Here is a 25,351-nt window from a genome sequence, read left to right as displayed (position 1 = left end):
ATAAATGAGGCCACACCAGCAGCACAGAAAGACTTGTTCATTTGTTAATTAAACCAAAAACCTCCCTGCATCTTTTGTTACATCTTCATAACAATTCTGAGAGCAAGGAACTATAAAAACTAAAAACATGTTTGCAACGATAAACTAATAAGATATTTACACCTGAATCACGACTGATAAGACAGTATAGTTAACAAGTTTAAATATGTAGCTTAACATGAATTTAGAATAATCCATGAGGAAGCAATATTTGACATTACCTTCATGCAAGATATGGTTGTGAGCAACTTGTTTGGTGTACAGATCAGGCATAATAAGAATACAATAATCAGCAGCAGAAACTTATAACAAAATATAAAACAGAGAATAAATTTCAATGATGCACAGTGATTTGCAGGATGTAAACCCCATGCAGGGGGTTTTACAGGTGCAGGATAAAATTTGTAAAAAGCCTGTGGAATGAAAATCTGCTGCATATTCCACACAAGCAACAAAGTAGAAATGCAGGTAAGAACATGAAATTCATTTAGCTTTTTCCAAAAATATTGGGATAAACTGCAAGATTTTTTCAGTAAATTGTGTGGGTGGAACCATCTGCTGTACCTATGTAGGTCAAGTTAAAATGGAGTGCATCCCAAGACCTGGTGATTTTATTGCATTTGCATGATCATCCACTCCTTAAAGATTATCTCAGTTAAATAAACTCAACTTTAATTCTTCTAGGTATTATATTTCAACTTACTGGAAGCTATTGCTAGTCCTAAACCTTGCCTATCTAGGCTAATCTTGCTTATTAACTCCATTATTATTGTCCAAGAAAAAATTTCCAGCTCATCTTAAATCTTTATTGGACAAATCATTCAATGTTGCTTATTAGGACTTAATTGTATCAATAAATTTATGAATTTCAGTTACCTAATATTTCTGTTAAGTTTTTGCTTGATTTATAGGCAATCATTGACATATGTTTATCGTTTGTTACAGGCAAGAGAGCATTGCCTTCTGTGCTAACATGCATACATATGTTGTATATACAAACCTTGCTGCTGCCCCTGCCTGCATTCTAAAACTGAAAGACATAAGTTAGGTCTTCAAGCATTCAATAAAGATTTATTTCTGTAGGTTAGGTGATGAACCTAAATACCTTGATATATTGAAGCATGAACAAAGTTGCTCTAGCATACAATGTTTTGCATCTTGCTGCAAATTCTCATTTAAGGGGACCGTCTAACCTAAAATTTTCAATTTTGGCGTTTTTCGGTTTTTGTGCTCATCTGAAAGCTGGAATTCTGCTCTTTCCAATGGTACCACTGCCATCGCTGTACGCCAATATTTACGTTCATGACGTCTCTTTAAAGGGAAGCGGGTGGGAGAGTTCTTTAAGTATAGTAACCGTTATTTTTCCGTTTTCTATGAATATCACGTTTTCTATCAATTTTTTCGAAAAATTCATAGAAGTAAAATGTTTTTATTTTTACATTTTACGTTTGAATGTGAAGTTTCATGATGATCGGATAATAACTTTAGGAGTTATAGGCTATCTCCAATTTAGGTTAGACGGTCCCCTTAATATGTTTGATTAGCCTTCAAAATTCAATCCATCTTAACTATTATCAATAAATTGTTATCATCAGGTTTAATTAAATTTATGCATTTTCCTTTCAGCTATTCAAATTTACCATTGGAATACATAATTATTTTCACATTTCAAGTTCAGGATAAATTTGCCTGACATTCCAGACCAAGATTGAGAGAGTCCAACTTTTTAATAGAACTAGAACATTGCAGCTCTACATCTCCAGTTGGATATTTTTAGTAAATTTGGAATTTCAGGCACACTCATTTTCTTTTGTTATTATCAACATGTAGACAAGAGATAATTTTCTAGCAGAAGAATTGCAGCTTCAAAATTGGTAGATACATATAAATGCTCTAGTTCAGCTCAAAACTGTAAAATTGGCTGGAAGCCGACCAATCGAACATGGTGTAAACCAGAACAAAACGCCATGAATCCTGTTGTCTGATCAATTTCACCTGTTCCTATGCCTATGAGGTATAAGTTTCCTAAAATCACAGGTAAGAATGATATATATTTGGTAAATGATATTTCACAGGTGATTTTTAAGATTTGCATTTAAAATTAGGGGGGTTTTCTTACTTTTCAATTAAAAAATTGGGAAAAGACTACAGGAATAAGTTAAATTAGCCAGATTCATGGAAATTTTTGTCCAATTCATGGGTGGTTTCTGCCCAATTGCCAGTTAGCAACTTAGCATTAGGTTTCTATGGAAATGATCTTTCCTGAATTTTTCCATGAAAAATAAAAAATGGCATATTTTCATATGTGATTTTTGAAAATCATCCACAATACTATTTTTGAACTTTCACCTTAATGAAAGTGACTCCAAGATTTGGAGTCGCTTTGAACACACGAATCTGCTTAATAAAGCATATTGGGTTCAACTGGCTGCTACTCAGAAAGAATGTTAAATGTACATATTTTTCCTACCTACTTCAGTAATAATAATAATAATAATTCTACAACCAGATTGAAATTGGCCATCTAATACATAAACTAAATAATATAGCCTAAGCCTATAACTTATATGTATATAGGATTAGGTTGGGCTGGTTGTCACTTGGCAGATACCTATTTTCTAATTTCATGATGCATCCAAAGCTAAAAATATAAAAACTTTTACTAAATAATAACCAGAAATACATTTTTGATGTATGTAACCAAGAAATATCAATATATTTTAATAATTTTATAGCTGTCATCATAGTGTCATGTACCTATCAGGCTATCAAGCTATCATGTGCAAATAAATTAATCATAAATCATATTGCCAATATAGCCTAAATAACAATTAGCTTAAATACATTAGAAAACTCACAGTTCCTCAATCCAATAAAATTGGCTCATGTCGTCTGGAAGTGATGATAGTTGGGCGTCGGAACAATCGACAACATTGCCGAAACAGACACATTTGGCAGGACAAGCTGGTGTTGGTGCCGCGACAAATTCAGAGGCCGTATTCAGACTCAGTGCGTATACTACAAGACATATGACCAATACGGGCGCCATCTTAATATAACTTAAATATAACGCTGCTCCTTACATGGAGCGCATAGACGATGAATTATTAACTGTTCTTTCAAGATTATCGTTAAAGGTTGATTTTTCGAGTTCGAACGGCGAAGAAAACATCAAATCGAAGTAAAATTTCGTTTCAAGAAGAACGGCACATCCACCGCGCATGAACGCTCAAGGGCCACTGGTTGTTTTGAGTCAGTGAGGCCCACTAAGGTTGATGTTACACAGAATGCGAATTTTTATTTATTGACAATAAATAATATTTAGAATCCCATGGAATTCAAATAACAAATTTTCAAGGGATATTTATTAGATTGGTGTTTTTAAACGAGAACTATATTATGTCAAAGAAAAGTACAAAAAACTGCCTTTCCCCCTGTAAAATTATAGGAAAATTTACGGTTTTCTAGACAGATGGTTTTATGGTAGTCTAATATATTCATAGTAACATCACGCAAGTCTTAGTCTCGAAAATTTCCCCTCATGGTAAATTTGAACCAATCAATTAGCTTAATATTTGAAGCTCTTTAATATGAAAAAAACATAGAAAAATATTTCAGAGGTTCAAATGCAGTTGCAAGACTTTATTGCCGGGAGATCCTGCACCACTAACCTCTTGTCGACTCTAAACGAATGGACCCGCCTGCTGGACGAAAGGGAGCCAGTAGATAGCAAATTACGAAGCAGGCAATAAGTCCAGCAGCTATCTCAATCAATCGTCAGTTATGGAAAGATCGGGTTCCAAAGGCCGGATCCCTTGTGAATCAAGTCACGTAAAGTTCAAGAATCGGCAACAGGCCATGGGCCTATTTCTTCAACGCCGACACTAGTATTCTATTCTAAGACTAATAATATATTCCAATTCTGAAATTAACTAATTCATTAGTTTTAACTGGCCACTGCTCGAAAGAACTGGAACACATTTGCTGTTTGCGTATGAATGAATTCATTGTGGGCAAATATTTAGAGAAAATTCGCGTAGTAATGTTTTTACGTCCATGTCGGATTTACTGGTCTTGATCTCTCGCGGTGTGAGCCTGTCTTCGTGAACTGAACTCCGAAACTGCAAACCAAATTCATTTAACAATAAGTATGCAAATAAATCAACCGACACTGAAATTCCGTATTATCGGTCGAAAAAATTCCAGACTATCAGTCGAGCCAAATATAAAGTAACACCGAACCATAACTCAAATGGCCATTTAGTCCGGCCGAAGAATTTCTGTAAACACGAATCTAGTTCGGCGAACACGAGTTCTTGAATTAGATTTCAGTTTTTGCCCAACACACACTAGCATGTGTCAAAAAGGAGTGCAGGACCTACACGCTAACGATCCTGCTTCTGGCGGGATCCTTGTTAATGCCCGAAGGATTCAGTGTTTGGTGTGCACTCCTTGTAAACGGCGTATCAAGAGAGAACTCCAGCGGCCGATGTAGAATTGAATAACTATTGTAGCTTTCATTTACTTCTACCCGTACAAACTGTAACAAACTCTCAATCTAATTTAGGGCAATTAAACTTAATTGCCCATGTTTACCAAGTGTTCTGGTTTAACGGATTGGGGGAGGGTGACGATTGTTTTGGTGAATTAATTTAGTTCGCACAAGTCGAGGATAACTATATTATATTATAGGGGCTTCATTATATACATATTTTTAGGTCTTCGAAAACTGGTCAGAAACTAAAAAAATTATCCTTTATATTTCCTAACACGTTCTTGAAAATGGTGTGGTTGAATAGTGCGGTTGTGTAGATGAACTCTGCACTCCCCCAGTCTTTCATAGTTGAATTGTTCGGTTGAGTAGATGAACTCTGCACTCCCCCAGTCATTCATAGTTGAATTGTTCGGTTGTTGCTGATGTGCTCTGCACTCCTTTCATTCATGGTTTAATAGTTCGGTTGTGCAGATGTGCTCTTCATTAGACATCAGTTACGCTCAATGAGACATTGTCTAAATTTTTATTCACTACTTGCCCTTGTGAGGGTTATCCAGCAGCGAGTTTTGCGTGTCATTGGGAGTATCACAGTATCACTATCTCTGCTACGTATCCTAATTAAGGAAGGAGTATCACTGATACGTATCCTTGAGGCTTGAGCTGTGGATGAAAAAGATTTTACTTTCAGGACAAAATGATCAAATTATGTTTCTGAGAGTACGTATCTGTCAACTATTGATGATGCAGATAGGCTAGTAGCGAATTTAATTGAGCTTCTCGGTCCGGAAAAAGTTTCAATGGTGTTTCTGATCACGATTTGGAATTAAAATATTATTGTCCCCAGCATCATCATGCGGTGCCCCAAGCCTGCGCCAGCATCATCATGCGGTGCCCCAAGCCTGCGCCATCATCATCATGCGGTGCCCCAAGCCTGCGCCATCATCATCATGCGGTGCCCCAAGCCCTGTCTCTTATACACATCTAGATGTGTATAAGAGACAGCACCAGCATCATCATGCGGTGCCCCAAGCCTGCACCAGCATCGTCATGCGGTGCCCCAAGCCTGCACCAGCATCATCATGCGGTGCCCCAAGCCTGCACCAGCATCGTCATGCGGCATCTCATCATCAATGTTGAGGCCCTTGCTATCTATTTAGAAACCACTGGATTTGTCTGGACGTTAAAATTATTTTAGGTTCATTTCAAATATTTATCATAGAGTTTTACTCACTATATTAAACATAGAACATATTTTCAAATTTTAAATTCAACACGTCAACTTCATTTTATTTCATAACGCATAATTTTTATCCGAAATGTGGAAAGAGTAAAATAAAATGTTGCTTGTGAACCCTATAGTCAACACAGGTAAGAAAATATTTCGCTTAATACAGTAAGTGAATTACGGAACATTTTGCGCCTAACTACACAATATTCATATGTGTTCATACATGAATAACGGTTCGTTAAAACAAATAGAAACGAAAGATAACATTATTTTGAGAGTAAGAAGCTTACATCGAAGAAACCTCTCGCAATTCTGACACAACTAACAGCCAGCGCGGGATTAGATTGGTGATGAAAAAATTACGAAGTTTATAATACGAGAATGATTACGACAATTGTAGTAGGTATGTTAGATTATTCACATATTATCCGTAGCAATCGCGACTAAGATTAAATGGACTTTAATTAATGTCAGCATTCCTTGTATGCAGCAATCATATGAGGTTGATGGCGGCCAAATGGTCATGCAGCAGAGCATCATGATCGGAGCTGGAAGTTCGAGCTCCTGGTTCGTGTAAAAATTCTGAAATATCTAAAATCGGTGCCGGCTCACGTGTCAACAATTTAGCAGAACTTATATGGTTATCTTATCTCAGACGTGATCAATTGTCGCGAGCGGTACCTAACGTTGGTAGAAAACATTTGCAATCGTTTAAAAAGTCGCTGTCCTGCAGTTCGCTTCCATGCATCTGTCATGCTATCATGATGGAAAAATGGTCATTGTTGGTTCATTATTCCAAATCTAAAGTGTCCTCCGTGGCCTCAGCGCTTGACAAGGCATCAGTGGCTTCATTCGGGACCGAGCCGCTGGACACATCAATGGATTCGGACGAGGTCGAGGGGACAGACGAACTGCCCTTCCTGTTAAAATAGTGGAGGAAAGTGTATTTTTATGGGATAACGAGGATAAAAAGTGTTCAGCTGCTAGTCTCCTGGTCACAATGGAAGAGAAAGGACACTTTTATTTCCAAAAATGAGACGTAAGAAAATAAAAATAATTTTCTGAAATGCTAGTGAACTCTCTGCCACTCGCTTACATAAGGAAATGAATAAATTTTACTCTTTGCGACTTGCGTTTACACTCCAGGAATTTCCTCGAGAATGAAAAATGCTCCCCAAACGTTATGCAATATCAAACCTCTTAAATAAAAAATCCTTTGAATAATCAGAGTTAATATTTACAAGCACGACTGACCATTGGTCGAGGTTGAGCCTCTGGCAGCAGGAGGTGTATGTCTGGGCGCAGACATCAGCCTGGACGTTGTGCTGGTGGCCGCCCCATGCGGCAACCTCGGCAGGCATGGTCTCGCAGGCCAGGGTCACAGCTGTACGAGGGAACAAACTTGCTTTTAATATATAATAATATACATGTTTCAATGCTCATTTTTTCAATGCTACATGATTCGATGAAGTAATTGCATTGTTTCAATGCCGTAAAACCTATGACCGATTCTAAATATCGCTCAACATTCACAGCTTGTTGTGGTCTCGCACACGCAAATGCTCCAGTTTTGATCTGCTTAACCGACCAACCGTCTCGCCAATTCTGACAAGAAATTGGCGCACAGAGCTGGGATCGAACCCACAACTCACTGCTCCAATCCTACTACTCTGAACTGTAACCACTGGGCCACCCTGCCCATAAGTTTTAAAGAATGAACTTGCGGAGCAGAGACGCGATCATGAAAAACCCCGACTTTTAATGTATTCCATCCCATGTTTGCCTTCAGTCGCACCTCATGCCAAAGTCAACGACAATACCCACTCTACTTGTTAATGATATGCTTTGCTGATTTAGGTTATTTTTACGTATTATAATCTTTGTAACCATACTTTACGAATTGCTGAAAGTTTTGATTAATAAGCGAAAAACACAACGTAAGTTTGTGTTCAATCCGACAACTCCAACGTGCGACGTCAAAATTTGTCTACAATAATAAAATTGGTTCAATTTTTGATTTCGGAATTATCGTCATCGTGGCATAATCAAACATCAAGATTCAAGATCTACCGTACATCTCCGTGTGGCGACACATCCAGCCATTTACATACATTCTGGCGACAATGTACATACATTTTCTGGCGACAATGTACATACATTCTCTGGCGACTATGTACATACATTCTCTGGCGACAATGTACATACATTCTCTGGCGACAATGTACATACATTTTCTGGCGACAATGTACTTCGCACATGAAGGCCTCGTAACGAGAACAGACAGTTGACGGTCGGTTTACTTTCTGTCTACGGATATAAATATATAAAGCGTTAACCATGTATTCTGAATTTCTTCCTTCGGCAGACAACTTGTCTACGGATGCATCAATAAGTCAAGTACGCAACTGGTGCCATCACCAAGTCAAGTACGCAACTGGTGCCACCACCAAGTCAGGTACGCAACTGGTGCCACCACCAAGTCAGGTACGCAACTGGTGCCACCACCAAGTCAGGTACGCAACTGGTGCCACCACCAAGTCAGGTACGCAACTGGTGCCACCACCAAGTCAGGTACGCAACTGGTGCCACCACCAAGTCAGGTACGCAACTGGTGCCACCACCAAGTCAGGTACGCAACTGGTGCCACCACCAAGTCAGGTACGCAACTGGTGCCACCACCAAGTCAGGTACGCAACTGGTGCCACCACCAAGTCAGGTACGCAACTGGTGCCACCACCAAGTCAGGTACGCAACTGGTGCCACCACCAAGTCAGGTACGCAACTGGTGCCACCACCAAGTCAGGTACGCAACTGGTGCCACCACCAAGTCAGGTACGCAACTGGTGCCACCACCAAGTCAGGTACGCAACTGGTGCCACCACCAAGTCAGGTACGCAACTGGTGCCACCACCAAGTCAGGTACGCAACTGGTGCCACCACCAAGTCAGGTACGCAACTGGTGCCACCACCAAGTCAGGTACGCAACTGGTGCCACCACCAAGTCAGGTACGCAACTGGTGCCACCACCAAGTCAGGTACGCAACTGGTGCCACCACCAAGTCAGGTACGCAACTGGTGCCACCACCAAGTCAGGTACGCAACTGGTGCCACCACCAAGTCAGGTACGCAACTGGTGCCACCACCAAGTCAGGTACGCAACTGGTGCCACCACCAAGTCAGGTACGCAACTGGNTCTCATAATGAGTCAGCACTCACACATGACTCACTTCTCATAATGAGTCAGCACTCACACATGACTCACTTCTCACAATGAGTCAGCACTCACACATGACTCACTTCTCATAATGAGTCAGTACTCACACATGACTCACTTCTCACAATGAATCAGCACTCACACATGACTCACTTCTCACAATGAATCAGCACTCACACATGACTCACTTCTCACAATGACTCAGTACTCACACATGACTCACTTCTCACAATGAGTCAGCACTCACACATGACTCACTTCTCATAACGAGTCAGCACTCACACATGACTCACTTCTCACAACGAGTCAGCACTCACATATGACTCACTTCTCACAATGAATCAGCACTCACACATGACTCACTTCTCACAATGACTCAGTACTCACACAAGACTCACTTCTCACAATGAATCAGCACTCACACATGACTCACTTCTCATAATGAGTCAGCACTCACACATGACTCACTTCTCACAATGAGTCAGCACTCACACATTACTCACTTCTCACAATGAATCAGCACTCACACTTGACTCACTTCTCAAAATCGCGCGGTTTTGGCGTCGGGCGGCGGCTTGCTGTCTTCTCAAGGCTCGCCGCCTCCGCCACTCTTGCTGCAAGTTAACACATGTCTTCTCTTACAATTATTTATTAATGGGGCAACTGTTTAGGAATATTGTACGCATTATCCATCAAAATATATTTGCAGTTATCAGTTGATCTGGAGCCAATTGACTTTTTTATTTACTAATAGTTTATAATATAATTCTGAGCCATATTAGTGAAAACTTTGGTTAACTTTCATTGTTTGGGAAACAAGTTAGTTTGTTCAAGACTCGCATGTCAAAGCTCAGTTTCTGTTGATACATGAACAGAGCTTGTTTTCTAATTAGTTCTATTTCATATTCATCTAGTATTATCAGGTATTTCCTTAATTTTTGCTGCTATCGAATAATATTGCATTAAGTTGGAGCATAAATAAGGACTGTGGCAGCTGCCCAATTAATTACCTTGCTCACAGGTGCATCATCTTCGCCATCTGTAAGAACAAAATGGATTTTTGATGGCCATGGAGGAATATTGTGAGTGTTTAGGCGCAGGAGAAGAAAAGGAAAAGGTACCATGAACAAAGTACCCTTGTACTAAATATTGATGAGATATTTTATAATATGAGTTTACCCGGTATTGTAATCGGCATACAAATAAATTATCAACGAGGATTTCCGCTCGCACTTATTTTGTTGAATTTGATAAAGTACATTTATTATATTATCGACTATAAATATATAGGTAGTTTGATACTGCAGCCACGTATACTTTTCATACCTCGAAAAATTATCTGGTAGCAATAGAACAAAAATGTAGTTCTTTTACTAGATTTTTGTTGGCGATCTGTGTTGTTAGCCAACGGAACTCGATTTTTGGCGCTAAGCTCCGCACACAGGCTGTTTCTTCTAAACATAACTCCGTAACCCCATCATGATACAAAACAATGATCAAAAAATAATTGGGAAGAAACTTAAAAAAGTAAAAAATGTTAAAATAGAATCATAACCAACCCCAATCGCGGCCAAGAAAGAAAATATACTAAGATTCTCATGGTAAATCAGAGGAAAAGAGTGCGTATAGTCACTTATTAAATCTTCAAAAAAGAGCTCTGAGCCTCTTATTAAATCGACCGAAAAGAGCGATGAGCCTCTTATTAAATCGACCGAAAAAAGCGATGAGCCTCTTGTTAAATCGATCGAAAAGAGCGATGAGCCTCTTATTAAATCAACCGAAAAGAGCGCTAAGCCTCTTGTTAAATCGACAGAAAAAAGCGATGAGCCTCTCATTGAATGAAATAAAAAAAAACACTGAGCTTCTTGTTAAATCGACCGGAAAGAATGCCGAGCCTATATTGTTAAAACGACAAAATTTGGCGCTGACCGTTAGTTGTCGTTAGTTGTAAGAGGAGCTCACAACATTTACCAGTCTACAGGTACTGTATTACGTGGAATTCTGAAAAATTAGTTTATGGTTGTCCCAACGCCATCAGCCAAATGTCTGCAAGCTAAAGTAATAGTGAGCAAATTTATTTAATATGAGACTGACTTCTAATGCAGAACAAACGCATGATATATTAGCTTGCTCCTCTCCAAAATATTATTTGGTCTAGATTACGAAATTAAAAATATATCCTGTAAGAATCCATGCTGATACACTTTTCAGTTTCTCTGCAATTCAATAGTTTTTGGCTTCGAAGATAAAGTCTGTGTAGCGTACATTCGCAAGTACATTATGCATTAAAAGTTATAATTTATTTACTTAACATCCATTTCTGTAATGGCCTTTTATTACCTTCAGGAGGAGAATATATAGAAGCTCGACAACAATTCCTTTCTTGTGCATTGATTTTCCAGGTTTAATTTATTAATACAGACGACAGGCCTATCCAGGCCTATTCTTCAATGCCGAAGATACTATACTAATACGGAACAGGCGTGATGCCAATCATAGGAATAATGTCATCAGAAAATTGCAGTGAATTTAATATATTAATATCTTGCAGCAATCTTTCATATATTGTAAATTAAAACACTAATGGGAAAATTAACCTAATCTTTCTTAAAGTTTCCTCATTGATGTCTTTCCGTCACGTAATCGCGCTGCATAGCATGGCTTGCAATTCGATAGATTTTGCAAATCTGCTGCTATGTAGATTTTTTTGTGCCCAATAATGCTGAACATTGCGTTGTTGCTCTAATCTGCGCAGACTTTTGCTCTGAAGTTCCCATAAAAATCTTGCCTCTATGATCAAACATGAGATTTTTTTCAATTAAACCAAAACGCTAACTGGCGATTAGTTTTGAAACAGTTTATAGGAATGGGCGAATTTATGTAATGAATTTTATCAGTTCAAACTAGGAGATGATAATGTGAGAAGCTGAAGAATGGTAAACGCTTCAATTTTATTGTGCTAATCAATGACGAAACTTTGAACCGTCATAACTTCTATCTGCAATAGTAGGTGATTAAGCGTTAAAATTTTCATAATAATATGTAATAAACCAAAGCATTTCTCTCCGGAGTTGATGAACCAGTCCTGTTAAAATTTGAAGCTATAGAAGGCTGGAATTGAAGCGCCCCATTGCAATTCATTTCAAACTTACTTGTTTCCTTAAAATTTTCGAAGATTCACGGGAGAAATTTTATGTAAAAACTGTTAGTGGTGATGGGAATGTTAAGAAAAATTCCCGAACTAGAATTTATTCCTTATCTTATAGTTTTCTCCACGATCGAATGACTTATCCATTTATTGAGTAGTGAAGCATTACAGTATAATGTAAGTTTTTCCATGAAGTACGTAAATTCTTTTAACAACTAGCGAAGTTAAAATCGCGGGTTGGATTGGAAACTCTTCGATTGCAAGTGATCAGAAAATATTTGTTTTTAAGAGTGTCTAAGCTACTTACAATCTCTCCACGCTTTTGTTTTTATTACTGACATTAGTATTAGTATTTTGTTTATTTATCCACGCTCATTTACTATAATTTATTTTCAGTATATTTAAACAAATATAGCTTTTTAATAATTTGGAATGTTTTCAGGGTCCATCTACACGAAAATAACTGGGCCATACTTTCAAAACTCGCTAAGTGAAACGTAAGTACTTACGCTCTATTTTCTTGTCTATGATTGGTGGATTTTGTTTGAATGGCCATCAATGATTGGCTGATGAACTTACGATCTCTTAACTTTTTTGAAAGTATAGGCCCAGCTCATTTAGATGATTTTCAGCTAAAAAATGCAGTTTTTAGAATAAAAGATACAATTATTCTGGCGTAACTTGAAATAGGGATCAAGGTTCCGAAAAGAAATAACTTCTCAACAATAAACATTGATATATTTTCTATTATTCGTCTATAGAAAGAATGGACGCAGACTCCTTTCTTCTCGGCACACTGTTTATTATTGGCGCAAAGTTGCCGAATCTCGACAAGATGTGAGAATTATTCTTTTCCTTGATTTGCCTCGGCAATGCGACAAATTTTTGTATTAATGTTTAATTTATTATTTATTTATCTATAAGTTTACTTATTTCTACCGAACATTGTACATGTATAAAGTCATGAGGGCGCTCCCATCAACTTAACTACTTTAACTACTGTAAACTAGGACGAGCAAACAGGGACAGGTTCACCAATTCCATGCAGGGAAATGCCTTTAGGATTCGGAAATAGGACGAATTATGCATATTTAGGCGCTAATATTAAGCTCGAATGTTCGATGCAATGACGAAATGATACGAAATGACCGGCATGACGTGAACATGAGGGTGGGAGCAGCCAGCAATGAGCGGGGCGATCATGCGAAACTTGCGAGCGCTGATCAATCGTGCAGGGGCGTAGCAAATGCATAAATCAGATCCCAAAAAATCTTCCAAAGACGCCGCAAAGAAAATATGAAAACAAATTAATAATGCGATTGTAACTAAGGAGGCTATTTTTATCTCGGCATCGAGTCTAAAAAGAAAATTGGTAAAAATCTATCGATATTTGAAGTAAAATTACGGATATTGTGTAAACACTTGTGAGCTTCCCCTAGAATGAAGCCTCATGACTGCACAGAGTCTCTGAGTTACGAGGCCTGAGCTTGGTCAGTTCCTGAAGCACCTTCACCGTTGCCTCCTCGACGTCTGTTGTTGTTACGGCCACGACGTCTGTTGCCTCCACCACCGTTGCCGTTGCCGTTGCCGTTGCCACCGTCAGCAGCTGCTTGCTGCTGACGCCGCTGCTGTTTGCGTTGCTGTCGCTGCAGGCGTCGCTGGCGTCGGCGCTCGGCCTGGTCCACGTCCTCCCCCGCGCTGCCGGCGACCACGTTGGTATCATCACCACCTTCAGCACGAGCTCGTTCCCTCCTGCCAAGGCAAGCGGAGTTGTTGTTTGTTCAAAGAAATAAATTCGCGGAAATTTCATGCGCTTAAAAATTATAAATTAAATTGAACTTTGAAAAATAATGAATCATAAAAGTTCATTTCACACAAATTTTTAGTTCAAACGTTGTGATTCCTCTCAAAAGGTTTAATCTCAAGCATACAAATATTCGAATAGTAAAAGTTAATGTTGGAGATCTTGGCGATGCTGAGGTAAGAATGTTATGGCTTTGTTCCTGTAGGGTATTGTTTTGGTCATGAGACGTGCTGACCACAATCATCAATATTCATAGAACTTGTAATAAATTCATCGAGATTAATGTTGCTTATTCTCGATCCTATGAACAAATTTTTAGTGGTAATAAACATTGAATTCTATGAAACTGGATACACCTGTTACACCCAATTTTTTTAGTAATTAACATTAGATTAACAGCATTAAAAACGATCATTACAGGAGAATTTACTGTGGATAAAAGCTGTAGGTATTAGAGTCGTTGATATATTTAGACTTGAGCCGGGTAAAAATTTCAGACGGAAAATGTATTTCAATTTGAGTTTTACCTTTATGGAGAAGACATGTATTATTGTGTAGATGTGTCATTAAAATCCCTGTAGAAGTATTTTTTTATGTCGATGTCTTACCGCGTACTGTGATGAAATTTTGCAATACTCCTCATGAAAAGTGGTTCCTGATCTACGCGAAGTTCTCCTATGATTCCTCTACTTATGTTGAGCTGACAGCAGTGAGACTCTAATCAGTCGCCGAACAAGATCGCTCTTTATTTAGCAGATCCGCCGATTGTCGCCGATTCTTAACATTGCAGAACATTCACACACACAGCATGTTGCGGTCTTGAACTCGCAACTCACTGCTTCAAAATTTCTTTGCTTCCCCTTTCCACCTGGCCGTAAAACTATTTGCAGTGAACGAAGCTTTATCGGATACCATATGAGTTATGGTTTGGGAGTACAGTATCGGAGTATGGTTCCGGAGTATGGTATCGGAGTATGGTATCAGAGTATGGTATCGGAGTATGGTATCGGAGTATGGTTGGTATCGGAGTATGGTATCGGAGTATGGTATCGGAGTATGGTATCGGAGTATGGTACGGTTATATGAGTTATGGTACGTAAATTCATACTTTTTGGTATAGTTTTCTATTTCAACGCCCGAGTAAAGGCGTTAGCAAAGTTTCACGTGCGAACTTTACAGGGCGTAGTTGTTGCACCCGAGACTCACGCGCGGTCGGCGCGTCGCTGGGCGTTCTGCTGCTGCCGGCGCCGCCTGCGCTCCTCCCTGGTCTCCGCAACCTGCACGCGATCACAATTATTTGCCTTGTAATTCATGTTCAATGTCTTCGTAGAGACTTTTATTCAAATTTATTTGTTAAGTTAGGTTTTAACTTTTTTTAATAACTTCTAATGTACCAATTATTGATTGTATCTGCATTCTGGAATTTCCAAACTGAAGATGCAGCTGAAATCCTAAAAGTTTCCTATTCAGATATGTGGAATTTTGTCGATTTTTTTTTTGCTTTGAAATGTTTAGTGGATTTACGATTCAATCAAACGTATGACATTTAGACTTTCATGTATAAGAATGATGTTTAGTTCGTTGATCTATAGGTTGTGATTACATACGTAGAATGACTTTGATTTTACAGAGATTGATGCGTGATTTCTCTCCTATCCGTTGACGCGCAAGTTTCCTATGAAACGAGTAGGACTTACTTTCTCCTATGCATTTAAGATCAACAGAAGCAGTATACTGAATGACGAAGCCTGCATTTGTTTTGCTTTAGTAGAAACAAACGGCCTAAGACCTCAATATAATCCCCTGGTAATAAGTACACTTAGGTAATTTAGCATCACCAACCCAAGGCCATGCTGCAAGCACCACCTTTGACGGCTACCAATATTAAGCGCCTCCCACTAGCGACACGAAGAAATGAACTAAGCTTCCCTAGGTCCGAACCCGCGACTAGCTCTTCTCATCTCGGTACCCCCATCACGACGCATAAAATGGCGCTAACCACAGCGCAACAGCGACAAGCAAGTAAAATTGTCATGTAAATATGTTTCCGATTGAATTTCTGCAAGAAAATGAACGTTAAATGTGGACTCGTTTAATGGAATCCTCATTCCTCACCTGGTCCTCGCCTTCAGGAGCTCGCCTCTTCCTGCCCTCATAAATTTCATAACGATAAACATTGTCCTTTTCATCGTCCTGATCATCATCACGATCATTATCGTTGTCTTCTTTGGACTCTTCGTTGCTGTCGTCCTTATCTTGGTCACGGCCGGTGTCTCCTCGTCTGTGCGCCGCCCTGGTGTTGAAGGCTGGACCACGTCGCGCTCCTTGGCCATCATCGTCTTGCTCGTCGCTCGCTGCTATGACGTTGCGGGGGTCGATGCCATCCAGGTCCACGTCATCGGCATCGTCAGCATCATCCTCGTCGCTCTCCTATCAACAATGTCATTGAAGTTATTGTATTCATTATACACCTTATGATGATTAAGGAGTTCCTTCAGCACTGGTAATAGTTGCATATCCAAATAACTTTATTCAACACTTCTAAGTTTGATAGCTGGACAAAGGTAATGTCTGATAACAAGTAAATTTAGTGAAACATCTAGCCAGCACTGGCCAATTATAATAAATGTATAATAACCATTTGTATTTTAAATTTAGAATTGATTTCAATGACCCTAGACGTTGGTATCACATTAAACAGCCCAATAGTCAGGTTATCAAAAGCTTGGAATGAAACAGAAACAAAATACAACCGATGAGCGACTGACCGAGGGCGGTTGGGGCGCGTCGACGCACTCGAAGACTTGCAGGAACTCCGAGTTGGCGTCGGGGGTGAGGACGAGCGAGCCGCCGTCCTGTCTCTCGTACGTCACGTGAGCGCTGTCAGGGATAGACAAGTTTCAGAGACCGAGTGAAGGAAACTTATTAGACTAGTTGGAAAATCACGATCTTTAGTTGGAAATTAATAGATAGTCAATTCAGGAAAAAAATTTGTGAGGAAAATTTTTACATTATTTACAGAACAGGATTGATGTACGCGACTTTTATTGTTTACTTGTCTTTTAGCTCCACTGAGACGCTATGGCCTTTCTTCAGCGACCGGAGTCGTGACATCTTGAGTGTGGTTCACCTGATTGTCGGTGCTTGTGCGTCTGTTCCGCTCCTGCCATTTCATGTGCAAATCCGCTATCTCTGAAGGATGGAATCCTTCTTCACAGAAACGGACTTGAACTCAGCGGAGTCTCCTAGTTTTCTTGCTGCCTTGAGCACACTCCAAACCTGTGCCGGATCTTTTTTTATCATGGTTGAACTATATTAGGTTGACCCACGAGAAGTTCCGTTTTTCAGTTCAGCTTTCTTGTTACGTCACTGAGATCGAGAAAAGTAAACAATCCCGTCATTCCCATGACGGATTAGTTGACTGGTTTGATCGCGTTTCGGTGATTGGTTAATGCCTGTTACGTCACTGCGATCGGTGACGTCACAGGCGAACAACGAACTACATCCGCAAAAATGAGCTACTGACGGGTCAACCTTATACTAGTTCAGCCATGCTTTACCATTACCAGCAGTGGTCTGCAGATGTTGGCAGCAGCATTCTTGGAGCGCAACTTCTTGCACGATGCAATATCAACCGTTGTGCTCATCGTTAAACTCTCATTCAGTTAGTGACGCCATTATTCTGAATGAAGCAATTTCGTTACCTAACTTGCTAGTTAGTCAAGCACTGTCGAAAATGATCCACCCCAATACACTTAGAATGAATAGAGTTACAATTCTGCCGATTGAGGCACTGATCTCACTTGAGGACAAAGCAGCCACAGCGCGGCACCGTGTACTCCACCACCAGCTTGCTCTCCGGAGCCACCCAGCCCCTCAGGTTGCTGTCGCACGCCTCAGCGCTGCCCTCGGACGGCTGACCGTGACCACGTCGACCGTGCTTCTAAGACAACCAGTGACATGACAAGGATTATTCTAATAATACTTCAATAAAGGACATAAAGGTGCTTGTTAGATTTTTCAAGGTTTCATTTTACATCGAAGATTTCTAAAATAGGCAGGAGATACATGTATAACAGAGAATAGTCTCAAAATCCTTGCACGTCACTTTCGTCAGAAGAAGTATATATAGCGAGGGTGTTGAAGGCTGGAAATAGAATAGTTCGTCGAATTAGGAATACCGCCTCTAGTGTACCCAGCACAAAACCGGAATATTGCTGTCGAAAAGAAACAAAAGTATAATTTATATCAATATTATCATCCATATATACCCCACTGCAAAAATCTTGCTGCATTAAGAGCGGTGGATTGATAAAATGCTGGAATAGCGTATCGGGTAGAAAACATGCGGGTAGTAGGGCATTAGGTGACATAGATTTGGCTCTATTACGTTCGATCCATAAGTCATGTCGTTGACGCCATGATAGTCATGCTCATGATGGTGACCCTTTCCTCCATGTCGTCCTCCTCGCCCATGATGATGGCCACGGCCACCTAGACCTCCATGGCCATGGCTGTCGTCACCATCATCAGTGTCGTTTCCTTCGTTGTGATCATCATGGTGATCAAAATCTTCCTCACTAGCCATGCTCGCTGTAGTCTGCCGTTCATCAGTGTAAGGATCGAATTCTGCGTTGCTGTCCCTTCGTTGTCGGCGGTTACGACGGTTGCCGTGAGCGTGATGTTTGCGACCGTTGCCGCGGTGATGGCACATTTCATGAGCTTTGTGCTTGTGCTCGAGCCAGCAGCCCACCAGCTTATGGAAGACATACTCGCTGCCGAGAGTTCCAAAGCCACACGATGCCGATTCCTCTGCCTTGATAGTCAATAGGAACGACATTTTTGTCTTCTGGTAGTTCTTCAGCATAACTGAAAAAGTGTGAGCATTGTGAGGAAATTTTGATAAGGTCTCTAATTTACCAGAAGTCAAAAACTCTAAAAGAATTTTGTTGCGGCAAATAATCCAACGGTTCTAACAATGACACGGCTTCCACTCATGTCCACATCACGAAAGATTCAAAAGTTATTTTAGAATTCTGCTTTGTCTGTGAAACGAGAAATTGTATTCGTAAAGTAAGAATTTTCGTAAGTAATGTTGTTTGGTGTGCCTCCTCACTATCATCTGATTTTTTTTTATTTCAGCGGAAGAAAATTAGTACTTAGTACTTTTAGTACTAATTAGTAATTAGTACTTTATCCTAGTATTATAAGCATCAACAGCACCTATTATAATTGTTATCCGTGATTAACTCACTTTTGGTTGTCTTGCCAGGAAGAAGAGGCCCGTTATTCTTATGGCCTTTCTTCAGTTTTATAGACGCCAGAGGTTCTTCTTCTTCCTCGTCAGAGTTATTTTCTGTCGTCGAACTTCCAGAACCGAAACGTGTTCCCCGGTCGACCTCACCGAGTTCATCCTCACGAGTGACGTGTGTATCGGTGACTGAACCTTCATAATCTCCATAGGGCGCTTCACTGGACGGGCGCTGGGCAACAACATATCGACGATGTCGCACCAGCACGTCATCATCCTCACTGTTATTGTCGTCTGTGCTCTCACTGTCTGAGGGATCGTATTCCGGGTTGACGACGTGCACAGGTTCTACGTAGTCCGCCACCTCCTCAGCTTCGTCCTGGGTCGAGGCCACCTGTTTATTTATCTGCAGAGGCTGAGGCAGCGCGTTCATCCATGCGTCTGGTGTGAAGTCCTGGCAAGGAACTGCAATGGGACGTATGGCTAGTCAAACGTAGTTGACGAAAATATCCTCTACGTGCTGCAAAATTAGTTCTTATCAACCCACAACTTACTGAATATATTAATTCGTGAAAAGCACATAAACTCTACCATCTATTTTGTGACTACAACCATATTTTAACTGGAATGGTAGGCTCTATAAGAACTCGATTAAAGCTTCTTTCATGATTCTCAGCTTAGAAGCATTATTAAAACATTTTAGAACACGGGACAATTGATTGCTGATTTGCTGATTAAAAATTCTCATAGAAACTTGAACTGACGCCTGACCATGCTGGCATATTGTAGTGTGAAGTAATTACATCAACAAGAAATGCTTCTAAAATTAAGCCGTTTTAACTTTTCAGGATAGAACATTGGTCGCTTTTAGAATTAACAGAAGCATACTTGCCCCTACCTGCATTGTCGGTCTCGTAATGATAGTCATCGCTTGTCGTGGTGAAGTCGCTGTAGGAGTCGTAGTCCTGGTGAGGTGGTACAGCAGCTACAAGTGACGCCCCGGCCACCAGCAACAGCGTCAACGAGGCCTTCATGGCCAGTCAAGTGCGCAACCGCAAGTCTGCAATGAGACGAGATGCTGTGTTGGTTCCAGCTTGGACATCAATGTGTTAGTTTTTTCGTTGTCGTTATACCAGTCTCCGACGCGTGCGATGGAATCAAAAGATGAAAATTTTTAATCATAGAGAGGCAATAGTTTATAGATTTTCGTTAAAAATTGTTCGGAATCTGTGTAGAGTAAATGGAATATTTGAACTTTGTATTAGAAGAGTTATCATGCATGTCTACCAATAGATATCAATTGATTTGTTTATGTATTCTCCGCTTAACAGTATACCAGACATTTCTTAATCAGCCTTCAGTTTAAATATATTTGTCAACAATTAATTGCTATACAAGCGAATATATCGTAACGGAGAGGCCACTCCTTTTTACTAACTATTTCTATAAAGGCACAGACGTGAGCCCCGCTTGCGAATGACGTGTTGATTAAACAACTACAACGTTGACTAAACTTTGTTTTAACGCCAGATCTCTGGAGTGAAGGAATGCGGCGACATGGTCTTAGTTAGCTGCGGACGCAGTCGTTCTTACATTTGTTAGGTGCTCAGCGATAATAGAATGGAGATCGCGCCACCTAAAAATAACTTGTTGCATGGAGATCGGCGCAGCCATGAAAATATTTTCACAAGATTTACGCACTCGATGGTGGAAGCCGTTTATATGGCAACCTTGCAGTTTTCAGAATGCCGTTGAATAGCTAGTAGGCAGCCAGAGCTTGTATAATTTAGTTAGTTAGTTTAGCTGAGTTCAAATTCGATATTCCTTCAAGAACACGAGAGTCAAGGAACAGGAATTCGCAGTCCATTTACAAATTTTACTTATCGCGACCTTTGCGATGATAAATAATTATACAGTAATTTTTTAACAAAGTTGACAACTCTGTTCCATGACATTTGTCGTTAGTAATGACTACGGTGTAGGTCACGACCCAAGTCTTCATGCATAGAAATCTTATGATTTTCAAATTAAATTAGTTACATTGCGATTTGCATGTTACTGCCGTTTGATCTTGAAAGATCTTAAGAGTCATTTGATTTTGCCGGTGAATTTGTTTCAATACATAATGACGATGTTTTGAAAACGTTTGGTTCAAAAATTTTAACTTAGTCATAAATTTTGAATTTGAACATGACTCCTGACTTGACAACTCATGTCACCATGATGTGCCTCGCACGACGAGTGGTGAGGCAAGTGGTGGAGACGCATATGCTGGCCACATGAGGTTCAACTGCTGTTGTGTTAAATTAAATGATACTCTGACCTGAACTGCTCGGATCATATACTTGTACTTTATTCTTGGAGAAAAATGAAAGATTTTGTGTTTGCCTGTTGGTTAGCAGCCAAGAATTTCGCTTTGTCTTCCAGTCGGGGATAATAAAACTGAACAGGTTACGATGAAAAAAATTGAGGCTCGGTGCACTAGGAGAGTCACATTCATCATCTTACACAGCTTAAGCCATTAATTTAACGTTTATATAATAACGTAGATAGCTGCTTCATCATCGTAAATGGTTTGTAAGTTTCACCAAAAAGCGTATTACTGAAAAGTCATCTGGCTAAAAAACGTTTTCAACGAAAATCTGTGGCTAAACAACGACTAAAATCTTTGAAGCAATTACTTCTGTCGATTTAGATAGTCTTGCAACCACGCTGATGATTGGAAGGTTGTACGATTACCACCTTTGAGTACATCGCGTCTAAAATGGGATACAATCACTCTAATAACATCACAAACTTTGACTGCTAATAGCTCCCTTCGACAAGCCGCCGTGCTACCGTCGGCCAGCTGATGGTCACTCGTCGGCCTCCTACTGAACGCTCGTATAACTTCACCATTTAGTACGAACGCGAAGTTCGGGGGCCGTACTATCAAAAACAGTTTCATGTTCTTAATTTCAGTTAAGAAAACAGTTTCATGTCCGCTACGTGTCCTAAGGCCGCTACGTGTCCTAAGGCCGCTACGTGTACTAAGGCCACTACGTGTCCTAAAGCCGGTATGTGTCCTAAGGCCGCTATATTTGTCCTAAGGCCGCTACGTGTCCTAAGGCCGCTACGTGTCCTACGGCCGCTACGTGTCCTAAGGCTGCTACGTGTCCTAAGTCCGCTACGTGTCCTAAATCCTACGTCCTAAGGCCGCTACGTGTTCTAAGGCCGCTACGTGTCCTAAGGCTGCTACGTGTCCTAAGGCCGCTACGTGTTCTAAGGCCGCTACGTGTCCTAAGGCCGCTACGTGTCCTAAGTCCTAAGGCCGCTACGTGTCCTAATACCGCTACGTGTCCTAAGGCCGCTACGTGTCCTAAGGCTGCTACGTGTCCTAAGGCCGCTACGTGTCCTAAATCCTACGTCCTAAGGCCGCTACGTGTTCTAAGGCCGCTACGTTTCCTAAGGCCGCTACGTGTCCTAAGGCCGCTACGTGTACTAAGGCCGATACGTGTCCTAAGGCCGCTACGTGTCCTAACGCCGCTACGTTTATGAAGGCGGGTTTTGATGCCACGGCCCCCAGGACGCTTCCCTGCACCTGCATCCGACAGGCTCGGCAGGATGAGCTTCAATTGGCAGGCCGAGTGGCGACTTCCCTTGTGAGGGCTTTTGGTCTGCTCGGCCTGCCTGTGCTAAGCCCCGTCATGTAAGGCGGGGTACAGGGGCTACACAGCAAGCCAGTATACGTTGGCTGTACAGTGGGGAACATAAGCTGTATAGGGGGGAACATAAGCTGTATAGGGGGCACGTGGGCTGTATAGGGGGTTACGTGGGCTGTATAGGGGGTACTTGTGCTGTACAGTGGGGCACGTGAGCTGCACACGATTAGACTATGATTTGTTCATTAATAAACTTCATGCTGGCCACCAAATTTAACGTTCATTCTAATTCACGTAGATGTCAATATCTCAGTCAGTTATTCTCATAGTTATCATCATCATTTATCATCAGTGCGGTATATGCTTATCATTTATCCTAGCAAAAGTTACCAATTATATGACATATTTTCTTATTGCACAAGGAATTAAAAAATAATCTAATTCAAAAATAATCTGTTGGTGAATAGATCAGCGCTACATGATGATGAGAACATATGACTGTGGACTTCACTAAATGGGATCAATTAAAGATGTACATTTTTGGCAAAAATTTAAGTTATTAATGTCGATCTCAAGAGTCCGTAACATAGCAGAAGCGTGGTCAACGTATAAAAATTTACCAAGGAATTTAAAAGTAAAGAAAATAGCCAACAAGTTCACCATTACTTATAAGAGAAAACGTTTCGGAGTCCAGCTCCATCGTCAGTTCAAAACCTATTAGAACTTTTTTTAGATGTTAGATTACGCGCTGTACTTGATTGAGTGATTCTAGTTTTACGCTACGCCAGACGAGTTTGGATTGCTTGAATCAAATGCTTAATAATTTTCAGGCATTCCATTTTGTGCATTTTTTTATTAGCGAATGCATAAAAACTTTTTCTTCTGAAGAGATAAGTTGTAAGTGTAAAATTGATTATTTATAGGTGCCAACTGATGTAAATAAAGCTGTTCCGAAGAAAAGGAAGAACAATAACTTTTCGTTGATTTTTTAATAATTTTTTAGTTTCATGTATTCTAAAATAAATCAATTATTACAGTGCACACTGTACCGGATTTTTAGTTTAATAATTTCGTTTGAACAATATTTATTAACTAGCAAACCATGTCGACAATAGTTACAATGAAATGAGTGCTTGCATGTGTTTGAATACATGACCAACATTTCCTGCACAGTCAGAATGCACACTTGGCTTTTATACTCAACCGCGCGCATCCAAAGTGTCCTAATGTGTTATCCTTTTTATTATCCTTGGTATAACAAATGTACGAGTTCATGGCTCAGCCTAGATGCATGGCATGAACAATCTCAATTTGGTCTTTCTGCCGAGAAACTTATTTATGGAACAACCAATTAAACGTAAAGTGCCAGTTACAGAGCTCAAAATGGGGAGTTATCGTGTACAGAAACCGAGGGATGAACGCTGTCATGCCGCAACTTCAACTTAGAAATTAATTCTGTATAGAATCGCCACTTTTTTGCACTATTTTTCAATGAATGTGTCAGTCATTTTTCAATGTAACTATTATTTAGGATAGGTGCAAGTTTTCATTTGTGTACGTACACAATTTTGATATGTTTTGTAATTGAACGTACGAAAGGAAGAAACTATTCCATATAAGATGGATTATCAATTATGAATAATAAATTAATAGGGACCATAACCTGGTGCAGTACTCACGGACCTAGTGCAGTAGTCAGGAGCCTGATACAGTAGCTAAAGACCTGATGCAGTAGTCAGTGAAGTTCACTGCGCCAGAGCCGCGGTGCACAGCATTAGAGTTCAGCACAAGACTGAGGCGAGTGATGTTCTGCACTCAAGTTATGAATCGCCAAACGCGTCACCGCCCGCACTGCCACTCTTGATGAACGCAGCCATACTGGGCTGTCCCCGCCCGCTCTGCCCCTCTTGTCTCTTGATGAACGCAGCCATACTGGGCTGTCCCCGCCCGCTCTGCCCTCTCTTGATGAACTCAGCCATACTGGGCTGTCCCCGCCCGCTCTGCCCTCTCTTGATGCACGCAGCCATACTGGGCTGTCCCCAGTATGGCCCAGTTCATCTCTTGATAAATCCAACCGCGCTAACTTGCCCGGGAAGTTGCCAAGTCGACTGAGTTGCATGCAGTCGGAGGCAGTCAAGCAAAGCGAAACGAACTCATTCTTATCGAACGGAAGTAGCAAGGGGCGGTTGGCGTTTTAACATGAAAATTTAATGCTATCTGCATACAGATTGACTCACTGAAATCAGACAAAGTGCTACACCCTATGACCTTATGATGAGTTCTTCTTAGTCCAAGCCTTACCTTAGTCCTTACTAAGTTTAGTCACTGACATCGCACTCGAAGCAACTTAGGAATGATGCTGCTGCCAGCTTGACAACTCTGGGATAGTCTCTGGCATCACACTAGAGGCTACAAAGCGCTAGCTCAGCACAGAAGGCAGGAAAGCTCTGCAAATAAGGAAGAACAGCGCAGCACCTGAAAAAAAACTGCACGGTAAATGAGGCGCAACAACAACACATCAAAGAACAACA

At 40.5% G+C, this 25,351-nt stretch overlaps 2 protein-coding genes across 2 annotated transcripts in view; both read right to left on the bottom strand.

Annotated features, from left to right (window-relative positions):
- LOC108665715 (leucine-rich repeats and immunoglobulin-like domains protein 3) overlaps positions 1-3,267 on the bottom strand; it is a 45,485-nt gene extending 42,218 nt beyond the window's left edge. The window contains exon 1 of the mRNA XM_018152507.1: positions 2,898-3,267. Coding sequence (XP_018007996.1) covers positions 2,898-3,088 — 191 coding nt within the window. The 5' untranslated portion in view covers positions 3,089-3,267. The remainder of the gene's footprint in view (positions 1-2,897) is intronic.
- Positions 3,268-9,482: 6,215 nt separating this feature from the next.
- LOC108665710 (sarcoplasmic reticulum histidine-rich calcium-binding protein) lies at positions 9,483-24,691 on the bottom strand. The gene is made up of 11 exons (XM_018152501.2): positions 24,504-24,691; positions 20,078-20,239; positions 19,183-19,644; positions 18,319-18,797; positions 17,732-17,871; positions 16,697-16,808; positions 16,044-16,358; positions 15,135-15,205; positions 13,632-13,876; positions 9,987-10,015; positions 9,483-9,590 (listed from the first exon to the last, which is right to left on the bottom strand). The coding sequence occupies exons 2-11, from the start codon at positions 20,211-20,213 to the stop codon at positions 9,483-9,485; spliced, it is 2,097 nt and encodes a 698-aa protein (XP_018007990.1). The 5' UTR covers positions 20,214-20,239; positions 24,504-24,691.
- Positions 24,692-25,351: the final 660 nt, after the last annotated feature.

This window comes from Hyalella azteca, unplaced genomic scaffold (assembly GCF_000764305.2).
Source record: "Hyalella azteca isolate HAZT.00-mixed unplaced genomic scaffold, Hazt_2.0.2 contig261, whole genome shotgun sequence".
NCBI classification, from domain to species: domain Eukaryota; kingdom Metazoa; phylum Arthropoda; class Malacostraca; order Amphipoda; family Hyalellidae; genus Hyalella; species Hyalella azteca.
This window is presented reverse-complemented; position numbering and strand designations above follow the sequence as displayed.